Source organism: Neopelma chrysocephalum, unplaced genomic scaffold, assembly GCF_003984885.1.
Source record: "Neopelma chrysocephalum unplaced genomic scaffold, ASM398488v2 Primary Assembly neopelma1_97, whole genome shotgun sequence".
Classification (NCBI taxonomy): Eukaryota; Metazoa; Chordata; class Aves; order Passeriformes; family Pipridae; genus Neopelma; species Neopelma chrysocephalum.
The window spans coordinates 6,275,805-6,288,877 of NW_020897760.1; the positions used below are offsets into that span (position 1 = coordinate 6,275,805).

At 40.0% G+C, this 13,073-nt stretch overlaps 1 protein-coding gene across 2 annotated transcripts; it reads right to left on the reverse strand.

Annotated features, from left to right (window-relative positions):
• Positions 1 to 652: 652 nt before the first annotated feature.
• GCLM (glutamate-cysteine ligase modifier subunit) lies at positions 653 to 12,512 on the reverse strand. 2 transcript variants are annotated; one of them, XM_027694188.1, is made up of 7 exons: positions 12,297 to 12,512; positions 9,649 to 9,714; positions 7,852 to 7,936; positions 7,043 to 7,099; positions 5,557 to 5,759; positions 4,099 to 4,213; positions 653 to 2,375 (listed from the first exon to the last, which is right to left on the reverse strand). In XM_027694188.1, the coding sequence occupies exons 1-7, from the start codon at positions 12,414 to 12,416 to the stop codon at positions 2,206 to 2,208; spliced, it is 816 nt and encodes a 271-aa protein (XP_027549989.1). In that variant the 5' UTR covers positions 12,417 to 12,512; the 3' UTR covers positions 653 to 2,205. The 2 variants fall into 2 exon arrangements, with proteins under 2 accessions (XP_027549989.1, XP_027549990.1); XM_027694189.1 differs by lacking the exon at positions 12,297 to 12,512 and adding an exon at positions 11,822 to 11,941.
• Between the last annotated feature and the right edge of the window lie 561 nt (positions 12,513 to 13,073).

Genomic DNA, 13,073 nt, shown 5'->3' on the forward strand with positions numbered 1-13,073 from the left:
GCTAACACCGGGCTAACACCGGGCTAACACCGGGCTAACACCGGGCTGCGGGGAAAGCGGCCGCGGACGGGAGGGGAGATGGATTCCGCTAAGGTGGAATCGCGGGGTGTGGGACACGTGACTGTTTGTGACAGTGTAAAATGCCCTTACTGAGATGAGAATGTATTGAGATGAGAAGCACAAGCTGAAAGCCTACAAGAATTTAAAATTTAGTCAAGCTTTCAAAGGGTTTCTCATGGAAGGAAATCCCATTTCTCCGACCGATGCAAAACAAACGAATGAGATAATGTGAAACCAATAGCGTAACACTTTATCAGGTTGACTCTAGAAATATCATGTCTTAAAAGGTACTTTTCTACAGCAAGCAAATTGTTAACAGTTTACAGAAAGGAAATAAATCATGATCCCATTAGAACAGCCTTTCCATTGTTTTCAAATAATTCTTGTTTTGTTTCAATTTATAAAACTGAGCACACACACAAGTTAATATGATATAAAATGTATCAGCCAAATAAAAACAGAACTTACAGACAGTGGTTAATCATCAGCAGCACACAACTCACAGCTGGTAGGGAAGTTTAAAATTAAACGCATGTAATTTTGAACTCTGACATACACTTGCCCAACGTTAAAAAAATCCACTTCATTTTGATTAGGAGAAAAAAATTCAAACTTTTATTGATGCATTACTAGTTCCAATTCCCCATCTCTCTCATTTATCAAAAGAAATGAAGACCAAAGAAAATTTCCCACTATTTGCCACCTACAAATAAGATATTTGAGGACTCAAAAGGTATCTTGAAAAACCTTCATCTTTTAACTTCATGGAATGGAGTATATGAAGCTGACACTCTAGACACTACCTACAGGCATTCAAATTCCACTAGCTGCCTATATGACAGAATTTAAAAGATGTTGATAAAAAATTGATTCCCTTACAGTCCAAATCTCAAAATATGTACAACTAAGTTAATGAGTACTACCAGTATGAGGTCAATGCCCCTGCCTGAAATGAAAATGAAATTTATTGTCTTAGACACTGTGTCAAAATTCCTGCTGAACTACAAGTTGAGCTTTTGCTATCTATTGTGATTTAATGGCCAAGGGAAGGAAAAGGCCTTTTTGATAGAAAGACTACGTTAAACCAAAAGCCTTGCCTTAGCTGCAGCAATCTCTCCGGGATTCAAAAGCCAGTGCGCTAAGCTCCTGCCAATCAGAAAGATACCTAACCTCAAGCTAACCCTTGTTTTGTCATTTCTGAATAACACTCAAGCATCAAAGTTTCCTAGGCAACTGCAAAAGAAGTAATTAATTTTTCACAATGCTATAATGAACAGCACCAACATTTACTGTCTATTCTACTTGGCCAATTGATTGTGTAGGTCACAAGTATCAAAAAAACAAGCCACAGCTGAGAAGGAGACAGGCACAATTCAGTTTTTGATTAACAGATTTCTTCATCACTTGTTTTCAAATCTTATTTTAAGCATTCACAAATAATACATTTTCTATTTCAAACAGTAAAAATGCCATCACACTTGTGCGAACATTAAACAAAGCGTATTGAGGCACAAAGAAGCCAGAAGGAATTCAAGTAACAGCCAGAAAGTAATTTGGAAGATGCATTTTTTTTCTAAATAATAGAGATCTTTTACACTCTATTAAAAATAAACCAGTTTTCCCATCCCCATAAATTAAACAGCTGACTTGCATATATATACATACCAAGCAATGAGATACCAGCTTAATTTTTTTGGGTAGTTTTTCATAAAAGATGACAATTTTCTATAAAAACTAGTCCTTGAATGCTTGAAATCTATGCACCTACCAAATAAGTATTATTTAAGAGAAATTTGTTTTTTAAAAAACCAAAAATATATGTTTCTCTATACTACCTAATGGCAGCTAAAATATAATGATAATTTTTACAGTGAACTGGTCATAAAAAGAAAAATATTTTAAACTGTTACTTTATAGATAGCTTCAAATAAAAATAAATTTCATAATTTAAATGAACTGGTCAATAGGTTAAGAAAGAAAAATAGTGTTAGAACACTACAGACACTCTTGCTGACATCACACAGAATAATTACAACTTTTGGTATTTTGTTATAAATGCTGTAAAAGTGTTTCTATGAAAAATGCAATGTTCCCCCATCCCAAAGAAATTTAAACAGTTAGCCATTAAAAAAAAAAAAAAGGGTTTTAAGATGCATTTCTTTTAGCTTGCATGATATAGCCTTTGGACTTGATAATTCCTCTGCTTTTAACAATGACTGAATACCGCAGAAGCCATAAAGGAATCCACTCGCTTGCTTTCACGTTCTGGATGCTTTCCTGAAGAACTTCTTGGAAACTTGCTTCACAAAGTAATTCTGAAGTTAAAAAGGGACATTTGTGCTTAAAATAATGTCATGTAAACAGCTGCAAAAAGCAACACTTACTAAGAGAAGCCTTTTCCTACAGTCAGAGATCCTAAGTAGTGCCACTAACTCCACAAATCCACTCTTCCAGAATGCATGTAGGGTAAAAGCAGCTGAATATTACAGAGTAAATCTTCAGGACACTTTTTTTGCAACTTTGAGTGTTTCCCACAAAACCAATTAACTGAAATTTCAACCATATCAAATGGAGTTGATGAGTAGAGCCATTAGCAGGAGAAAATGAAAATTAAATTTGAGAAGCTAGCTAGACAAAGTAGAGGTGAATTAAGCATAAGGCTGAAATCAGCGAAGTACTGAGCATTCAGAGTTACCTCTGCAGTCACTGGAAGCTCAACATTTATAGCATCTCCCATAACTGGGCTCATAATAACCACAAGCCCAGAGAGTATTAAGAGGAAAGGGTCTAAATGCCAGAAAGCAGGAAAGGAAGGCAAGTACAAATCCTCCTTGTTTCCTCCGAAAAGTTGGTCAAGAGAACGATCTTGTTGATGAGGGGTGCTCCCAAAAGATAGTCTCAATACTCTCAGCTGGTCATTACAGAAAAGCTAAGCTTAGCAAACAATGCATAAAAGAATCATTACTTGCGCTGTTTTCTATCAAATCCTCTTCTCCTTCATTTCATGACTTATAATAGAGAGGACTTATTAAATTGCAAGTTGCATTTTGGACTTCACAGGACATGGAAGTTGTCAGATTGAATGGAAATTCATCTTGCATGCTGCCAGAGCAGTGATAAATCATGCTCAGGCACTGATGAAGTTCATTAGTTGTAACAGTGGTACTATGAAGCATATACTTCATAAGTAGCGCTTCATATAGATTTCTTTGGGGCCAAATGGAAAGGAAGGAGAAGGAAGGAAAAGTATGATCATCATGAACAGCTGGTCATAGTGAAGAATGTAGGGAAGAAATTAACTAAATATTGTTTAAGACTTCTCATTACTCCAGCAAGATATTTTAAGGTGTCCTTATAGTAAAGAAGATTAGATGATATTTGAAAGAAACTAATATAATAACCCAGAATATTCTAAAGAGCTGGCAACTCAGTTCTACAGCCCAAAGGAAAGCCTCCAGTTTCTTCAATCATTTAGCAAACAAATCACTACATAAAACAAGTGAAGAATTTACAGCAACATTTTTTGTAATAATGTTATTTTAAGAAGTCAAGACTTTGAAAGAATCCTACTTAAAGCATAGTAATTTTACAGATCTAGTATTACCAAACTACTCAGAAATCAACTGACCATTAACATTTCTATGTAATCTATTTCACAGACAAGTACTGGGCAAGTAGACTTTCATTTGTCATTTACTGCCTTCAGCAATAGAACTGTCATTTCATTCTATGTTTTGTGGAAATACGCAATTCCATTAACATACGTATTACAAATTTCTCGTAGGTTGTTCTTCTATTTACTCTATTTTCTCTGATTAAAACTATTTCAAGAAACTATCTGAAGCCGAAAGATTGCTTTCTCACCCCTCTTCCTTGAAGCAACAGCAAGAACTTAATAGAAATATTTTATAAAGGAGAAACTTTTAGAATGTTTGGCTCAGGATTCAAATGTAACAAACTTTGAAAAGATTATTCCCAATTTTGTATTGAATAAATGCACTTCGAAGGCTTCTATTAACTTAGCTGGCAAAATCTTACCTTTCGGGTCATTGTGAGTTAACAGCTGTATGTCACGTTGTTTTGCAAATGCTGTGAGATCAGGTGGCATCACACAACAGGAAGCTAGGTTCACCTGATTGCTACTTGGTTTCACCTGAAAGTAACAAAATACTTTTATAAGAAAAAAATACTAATAGACTTACCTTAGTTGTTTCCCCAATGCCCTCTATTACAACAGAAATTTTGCTTTCAACAATTTGCCTTTGACCATTGCTTTGAAGTCTGAGCAAGGCTAATTAATTCTGCATGACTAATTAATGTCGGCAACTCTGCAATTCCCTGCAGCACAGAGCCCAGAACAAGAGTAGGATCTAACTTCAGGTGCTGCCTTAGCAAGAGGAGTGCTAACTCGCTCCACTCTGACTTCCTGTCTGCTTTTTTTTTCCCCTCTCATGTAAAGCTTACATGAGCATGGGCACACACTAGTACCATCCTCCATCACTCAGCTGTTAAGAGGCAATTTGAGTGCTGCCCTCAGCTCTCAGGGCCCCAACACAAGAAGGATGTGGACCTGGTGCAGCGAGTCTACAGAAGGGTCACAAAGATGATCAGAGAGCTGGAGCACCTCTCCTATGCAGACAGGCTGAGAGTTGGGGTTGTTCAGCCTGGAGAAGAGAAGAACCCCTTCCAGTACCTAAAGGGGCTACAAGAGAGCTGGAGAGGGACTTCTTACAAGAGCATGTGGTGATAGGGCAAGGGGAAATGGCTTTTAACTGTCAAGGCAGGTTTAGATTAGATATTAGGAAGAAATTCTTTACTGTGAGGGTGGTGAGGCACTGGAACAAGTTACCCAGAAAAGTCGTGGCTGCCCCATCCCTGGAAGTGTTCAAGGCCAGGTTGAATCAGGCTTTGAGCAACCTGGGGTAGTAGAAGGTGTCCCTGACCATGACGGGGGGGTTGGAACTAGATGATCTTTCAACCCATTCTATGAATTAGTCTCATTGGACAACAGAATATTGTGCTACTTCCCTCAGAGTCTGTCTTCCTCTTTACATTTAAGCTTTCCATTCAAACAGCATTTTTCCTAGGGGAAATCCCTCTATTCATAACACAGCTTTAAGTGAAAACAGCTACATTGTCAGAGTCACTGGAATAAATCTGAAGGTTTAGGTGTACTGTTTATACTCCTTTCTAAATATGAAAGCATTCAAAACTCAAACCTTCAGTACTTCAAAGAAACCTGCTACTGAACAGACCTGTGGTTTCCAGCTCTTGGTGGTCAGTACATAAGAACACTGAACAAGCAACAGTCACACTTTGAGCCTCCCCCACCTTGAATGACATTGTGACCACCCGTAAAATGCTGACAATAACAGGGCTAATTATTATTTTGTATATAAACCCATTTATAACAAATGTTTCTAACAGTGTGTCAGCCAACAAAACAAGCAGTTATTCTGTCCTAAGAAATGCTGTGAGTTGGAAGTTTTTTCTCACCTGTGCCCACAGATACAGCTGCTCTAACAGTGTTTTATCCAGGTCAGAGGTACCTATGGCAACGATCTTTTTGTTTTGAACTAGATTTTCAAGTTCTTTCCAATAAGGTTGCAAATATGCCAAGGAGAGGTTAGTTCCATCTTCAATGGGAGGTGGGGCAATAATGACCGAGTCTAACTGAGCAACTCCGAGGGCAGAACACGCTGCAGAAAAAGAATAAAGACACTGAAAAATCTTCTGTGAGACACAAACATAAACACTATGACTTTTCAAATTCAGCAAAAACCACACCTCCTGCTTCACTCCACTGGCCTCTCATTCACCATTTGAAACTGCAAGTGTATCAGCAGTCAAGAGAAGTAAAACAACCCTTTTAGCAAACAATCAAACATGCAGCTTTAAAAGACCAAGTTTCAACTGTAGGTCTTGGGAAAGAAAGAAAAAAAGCAAAAACCAAAACCAACAGAAAATGAACAAAAGTGTGAAGCTTTTTCTCCTTTTTAACGTTAAAACTGTATTTTCCTCTGAATACAGTGGTGACATACAATTCTCTATTCTTTCACTCTCAATTTCTTCCAAAATTTGTAACTTTCACTCTGAAGTATAACTCAAGGACAGGGCATGGGCTAGCAAAACTACTTAATACACATGAGGAGTCAGACGAAAAGCACACCAAATATGGAGATTTAATGTAAGAGAGAAGTGGAAGTCTTGGAATATCACTGAGCTGGAGCAAAAATGCACATCATGAGGCCTCTTCAGCACAGCAAAAGGAATAGAACTAAGTAGCTAAATAAATTATTTTCTCCTAGAGAAGGATTCTATTAATGTATGTTTAACAAATGGTACTACAACTTAAAATAAAGAGGCTATTAACTGGAGCATCAATAGAAAAGAATTATATCCGACCCTTCCTTTTTTGGTCACCCCTCATGCCCAACAATTTTAGGAAGTGGTGAAGTTCTGTGCTGCTCACAATTACAGCTACGTTAGGCCGACAAACTTTATGTATCAGTACAGATATTATATGGTATTTTCAATAAAACTTAATTATTTCATCAGCTACTTACAGCATTATTTGATTTCCTAAATAATCTCTGAAATACCGCACAGTCAGTAGCAAAGTTTATCATGTTAAAAATAACTGGCAACTAACAAGAACTACTGTATCACTGTTATTAAAACATCACATGCTATTCACTTTTTAACAAGTTTTGTGGGAAAGAATAAAAACTTGCTCCTGCTTGAAGGAAGGAATCACATTTGAGTTTGTGGACCCAAGGTCACAGTGATCCAGATTTAGTGAGTTTACTGACTGAACTGATGTGCAAATAGATTTGATTATCTAAGTGTCAATTAATAGGAAAACAAGATATACTTGTGACAAGTGACTAAATACACCTCTTAGAAATAAAATTAGAACCTATTCCATCAAAGTTCTTGAGTAAAAAAGAAATCCTACTACAATTCTGAGTTTCACACTTACCCAGGTCAACTGCATCTCTGATCGATGGAGAATTTGATCCAACGATGAAAAGCTTTGCTATTTTCAAAGAAACTGGAATCAATAACTAAACAAGCCAGGTATTATTAATATATAGTCATTTACTTTTGCTATATACACTATTAATGAGTTCTTGGGTAAAAGGTTTTAAGAATATACACCAATTACTTAAAAAATTGGAAAAACCCCAACTTTCTGAAAGGTGACTGCCCAATAAAGACACCGTTGTCTTAACTTTCCATGTTGCTGTGCAGTCTCAGAACAAGAAATCATCCAGTTAGGTGATCTAATAAGCTGTAAAGCATCAAGACACTAAGCAATAACTCTAACAACCTGTATAAAAACCCCAAATGTAATTGTACAAACAGACTTCTTCACAACTTACTGAGACTCAAAATGTACTAGTGTTAGTTTGGACTGCCTCCTTCAAGTTCATCATATTCAACCTGGAAAAATTATGCAAATAAATGTGCTTCCAATGCTATTTCTTAATTCCAGTATTATCTGTAATATTTTGCTTCAAAAAAGTCAAAGACTCACAAAATACATTTAAAATATCTTGAGGTGATGCAAGTTAAAATAGGAAAATGCTGAGGTGCTTTAAAACCTGCAACATTAATTCAAGTCTTTCTTAGCCAACGTTTAGATTACCCAAAGTATCTCGGTGTGCACTGGTGTCATCTGACTTTGCAATTACAAAACACAGCAAAAAAATATACATATATGAATATCCTATTAATGACTGCACATGAAACCTTTTTATGCCACTGGATTTTTGACTATATTCTTACCTGATACTTTCAACTCATCCCTTTCTTCAGGATTTATTTTTTCTATAGCTTGAGCTACAGTACATTCCAGAACCTCCAGTGTTTCCTGTAGTAAGTACATGAGACTTAGGAGCAACTCATCAAGAGGAGACAGTAAGCTCCTGAAGAATGTTTTTAAAATTATTAAAGAAAAAAAAAGGCACCTTACAGCAGTTTGACAGAAAAATAGTAGAAAAATGCAATGTCAGAAAGTAACCCAAGGCTTCTTGATCTTTGAGGGGAAGTCAGAAAAATGAAGATATATGAAAGGCCCTATATGCCTCTACTATAAAAAAGTATAAACTACTGGTGAGAATTATTGGAATAAGATTTAGTAGTTCTAGAAGGTCTGATTTTATGATGCGAAAAGACTGCTGTGCTAATTCAAACTACCTTTTTTTTCAAAAAAGTCTCATGATCAGCTGAAAAAAATCCCATGTGAATTAGGAGATTTGAGTGTGGGATGGGAACATCTTTGCATAAAAGTATTTTGTAATTTCACTGAAGCCTGTGAAAATGATGCAAAATACAGATTTAAGATAGTAATTTTGAAACTAAAAACTAGGAAAGTTTCAGACTTTTCACTGTCTGACCTCATTTAAGACTAGGCTGACACTTCATGTCAGCTGGCACCAGGTGACTTTTTAAAGTCTTTATCTACTTAAGACTTTGTATTATATGCATGCACATACAACCAAAAAACTTTTGCCCCAATCAAAAACTCTTTGGTAATTTTTGCTGCCCTACCAAAAGATTCTCAAGTGAGCCTTTGAGTTATTCAATACAACCAGCATTTTAAACAAAAGTTAGCTTTTTTTTTTTAATTATTGGATATCAGTATAATTCAAGACAGAATTTGGAATTGTGCAGTTAACATGTTTTGACAGTAAAACCTAGCTTACACTAAATAATTTACTTTAATGGATCACTACATCTTACAGAGACAAGTGCTTATGTTCTTTTCTTGAACAATCATTAGTTCCTCCACAAATCATTCAGCAATAACTGCCTCATACCCTCCAGTCTGGAATGCAGCAATGTGCAGCTGATGCCATCATTACACAAGAACTGATAACAAAACTCAAAGAAACGGTCAAGAAAGTTTTCTTAAGTTTGTTTTTGTTGTTGTTGGTTTTGGGTACCTTTTCTTTTCTTGAAACAAGCTAATATTTCACAGAGCAAATAATGTATTTAGTGGGAACCTAATATTGTTTTGCTGAATTTCAGTAGCAAAAGTGAAAGAGAAGCAGGCAAATACACCCAGATCTTAATGTCAGATGCCCATGTCTGTGGCTTTAAGACTTATGCAGAAGTCTTTAGCAGAAATTGCCACTTCTGCATCTTCAGAAGTATTTCTGAAACAACAGATGCTACACATCAGAGATCCCCTCCAAATGGGATGGTCCTCAGCTCTCTATGAACTCCATAGTTTAGAGAATTCTCCACTGAGTTTCAATAAGCATGCTAGCAAACTTCCATGGTACACAGATTTGTTTTTTCTAATTGTCTCAACAATTAATTTAAAATCTTACAGACCAGGACTTTTGTAAGAACTGTCTTATCTGCCACCAACAGGATTCTTTCTTTACTTTGATATTTCTTAACCTCTCCATGAAGAAAAAAAAAAAGGGAGTTAAGATATATTCCTTTAAGGTATCTGGAGCTGCATATACTTTAACAGAAATTTAATAGATTGATTTATATTTCAGAAGTGTAACCAAGTACCCGTTTCTCTGATTTCACATGTAACGTGGATAACATGCATAACATCTCTCCTACCTGATTTAGGTGTTGTCCAATCTTTGAGCTCCATTCAGTCAGTGTTTTCTGGATGCAGTCCCGCACCTGCAAAACAGTTTTTCATATTGAAGTGTGAGTATGTTAGAGCTGCACAGAAATACAAGGGTAGGACAGACTGAGGAGGTGAACTAATAACACCATTCCACAGAAGATTCTTCCTTTATATCTTCTGAAATTTGTTCAAACTAGCTTACTTACATATTTTCCTCTCCCCTTTCAGAGTTTTAGCAGTCATACAAGTACTTACTTCATTTATTTCTCAGACCAGTGCCATCCTAAAGGAAAGAATAATGCTAAGCCAGCAACAACTAGGGTGTTGGGTGGTTTGGGTTTTTTTAGTGCGGAGATTCTTAAGTTACATAGTAGTCAGATGAGAGCATATGTGCCGTAATTGTAGAAATGAGGCTTTACAATCAATCAGTAAATACTCATTATATTAATTACTTCTCTTTTCAAGATGCATACAACCCTTCTCATTTTCTGCCTACCTACTCCAAACCACTAGTGCTTTTAAGTCCTTCATTACTGTAGGAGATCCTACCCCACATTTGCATTTTTCCTGTGACAACAGATGCAAAATAAGCTCGACTAAGATTCTGATCATGGATTTTCTTGAACATAGCAAGATATAACTATTGAGTCTAAATCAGCTGATTAAATGCATTCTGTACCAGCATGGCAGCTGTACTAATGATGCAGCTTCCCTCTGATCAGTCCTGGGAGTTAAGTACAGGTACTGCCCGACTGCCCTCTGCCACAGGTAGGAGCACTTCCACCAGCTTCTGCTTTACTTCACTTTCAACAGTATATTTTATAACTATGTGCAAACCTACTCTGTGTACCATTAAATAGCAATTTCCTATGACACCTACCATTAATTCAGAGAGCTCATAACACCATGTGCAAACTAGCAGTCAACACCCCCCTGATATCACAAAGACACAATACAGCAATAATACTTTGTGAGCACATTCTATACATTCTTTCCCAGTCATTTAAAATAGCATTAAAAAAAAACTGAGTCAAAAGGCCAGAACTGACCCAGTAAATAGCTAAGCACAACAACTCTAATAAAATAACTCTTCATGCTATTTTGATGCAATTTATAATGTTATCTTTTCCTTTCTGAGGGCAAGTGAGACAGTGCTAAATATATATACTCTATATGTTCCTGCTTTGCAACTGCCACGGTTCATATTTCTACTGCAGTTATGCACAAGCCTCTGACTCCAAAACACACCACTCCCCTGCCCTCGGGCCATGTGGAAACCGCAGGGTATTAGACTGTTTTGACCAGCTTTTCCAAACACAGCTGCATCCCCAAACTCCTAACACTGGGTTCATAGTTTGCAAAATTTTAGCTTACATTCTGCCACTGAGAACTATACACACACTAACTACACCAAATAGAAGAGTTAAAAGCTAATTTATTTTTGATGATTAATACCAATATTTGCTTTTGGAAATCCAACAACTCTGGAAAGCAGCCAGATTTCTCTGTAAACAAACGAATTTAAATACTTTAACTGATGAGTTATGCATGCTGGCCACTCTTCATTTAAGAGCCCTCCAGAAACTATTTGCACAAGGGTGCCCATAAGGATACAGCTATGTCTTTGCTACAGAATCTAGCCCTATTTCACACAGGTCACAGATTCTTTAATAAGTAACCAGGCCAAATAAAAAAGTTATTATCACATGACAACTAACAAGAGCATGATGAATTCCTCCTTCTTGTTACATCATCCTCCCAGACACCTTTCTTACCCTTTGTACATGATTAATGTGCACTCAACCAGCTTCCAGGTGATCAACAGTGTCACTGCATGGCAATAACCAGTGAAACCCATAGTTTTTCTACTTATTAAGTGACTATTCTGAGATTACTGTGTCATGATGAGACAGCAAATATGGTGGTTCTGAAGTTCATGGCCATAGGATCTCCAGATATTTTATGAGAACTGTTCTAAGTGTTGATACATACTGCTAGAGGTAATACTTTTAAAGTGGTGATTAAAAAGTTCTTTTCAACTTTTTAACAAAGAATGACAGCTATACTCTTTAAAGAGGACAGCAATGACTACTTTTCCCAAGACCTGTCACTACCAAGAAATTAAATTAACTTCAGGTTAGAAAAGAGAATTTTTATCACCTGTAATGCAAGCTCATAGCTATTCATATTTTTACCTTGCTAAAGAAGTATCAGGGATCTCCTTTGCCATTACAGGCAGCACTCAAACTTGCAGGGGTTTTAACCCTTCCTTCCCGAGACCCGAGGCCCGGGGGCCCTCCTTCCCAGGGCAAAGCGCTTCCGGGGGCACGGGGGGTCGACTTCCCCACAGGGCAGAAGGCACCAAGCACACAAAACCGAACAAACCCCAGCTTTGCCTTTCCCATCTCCCGCCGGCGGCGGGCGCGGACCGAGGGAGGCCAAAGCCTTTCCCCGCGGTGACGGGCACCGGGCCAGCCCGTGCCCTGCCAGAACAACAATCCCGCTCGGACAGCGCGGGGAGCGGCACCCGGCGCTCCCTCAGCCGCCGCTCCACCCGCGGCGCGGCCCGGCCCCCACGGCCCCAGGGCGAGCCCCCGCTGCGGCGTCCCGGGGGAAGCCTCGTCCCGGCACTCACCTCCTCGCCGGGGGTGGCGGGGCACTTCTTGCGCAGGCAGCCCCAGTTGAGTAGGTTGCCGGTCTGCAGGGTGAGCCTGCCGGCGCGCTCCAGCAGCGCGCGGGCGCCCTCCGTACCCATGGGGTCCTGGCGCTGAGGCAGCGGCGGCCGCCGGGCTCTCCGTGACACCTGCAGCCCCGGGCAGCGCCGGCCGTGACTCAGCGCCGGTACCGGGGCGGGGGGCGGCGGGGGGCGGCGGGGGGCGGCGCGGGGACAATGGGCGGCGGGGCGGGCCCGGAGCGGGAGCGGAGCGGGAGCAGCACCGCCTCGCGCTCCCTTCACGGCGCGGGGGCCGCACCGCGCAGCGCCCCCTGCGGGCGGACGGGGCGCAGCGCGCGGGGCGGGGCGGGGCGGGGCCGCCCGGGGGCGGGGCCGGGCCGAAGAGGCGGAGCCGCTCTCCCGGTTTCGCCGCGCTCCGGGCGGTCCCGGTGGCTGCCGGGTCGAGCATGTGTGTCCGTCCCGGCTCGGTGGTTTGGTCCTGAGCCTGTGGTTCGGTCCGGGGTCCGGCCCCGGCGGGGCAGCGGCCGCGACACCCCGACCCGGCGTCGCGCCCAGAGGAGTACCCGGGACGCACGTGGCGCTGCCCGGCGGTAGCTGCCGAGGGTTCGGTAACACCCCCCGGGCCGTGGGCTGCTGGGCAGGCTCAGTAAATTAATGAAACCATCTGAACTGTGGTCATGGCGCGTTCAAGTAACAGGTAGTCGTTGATAGACACCAAGCTAAAAGGCTCAGACAAGG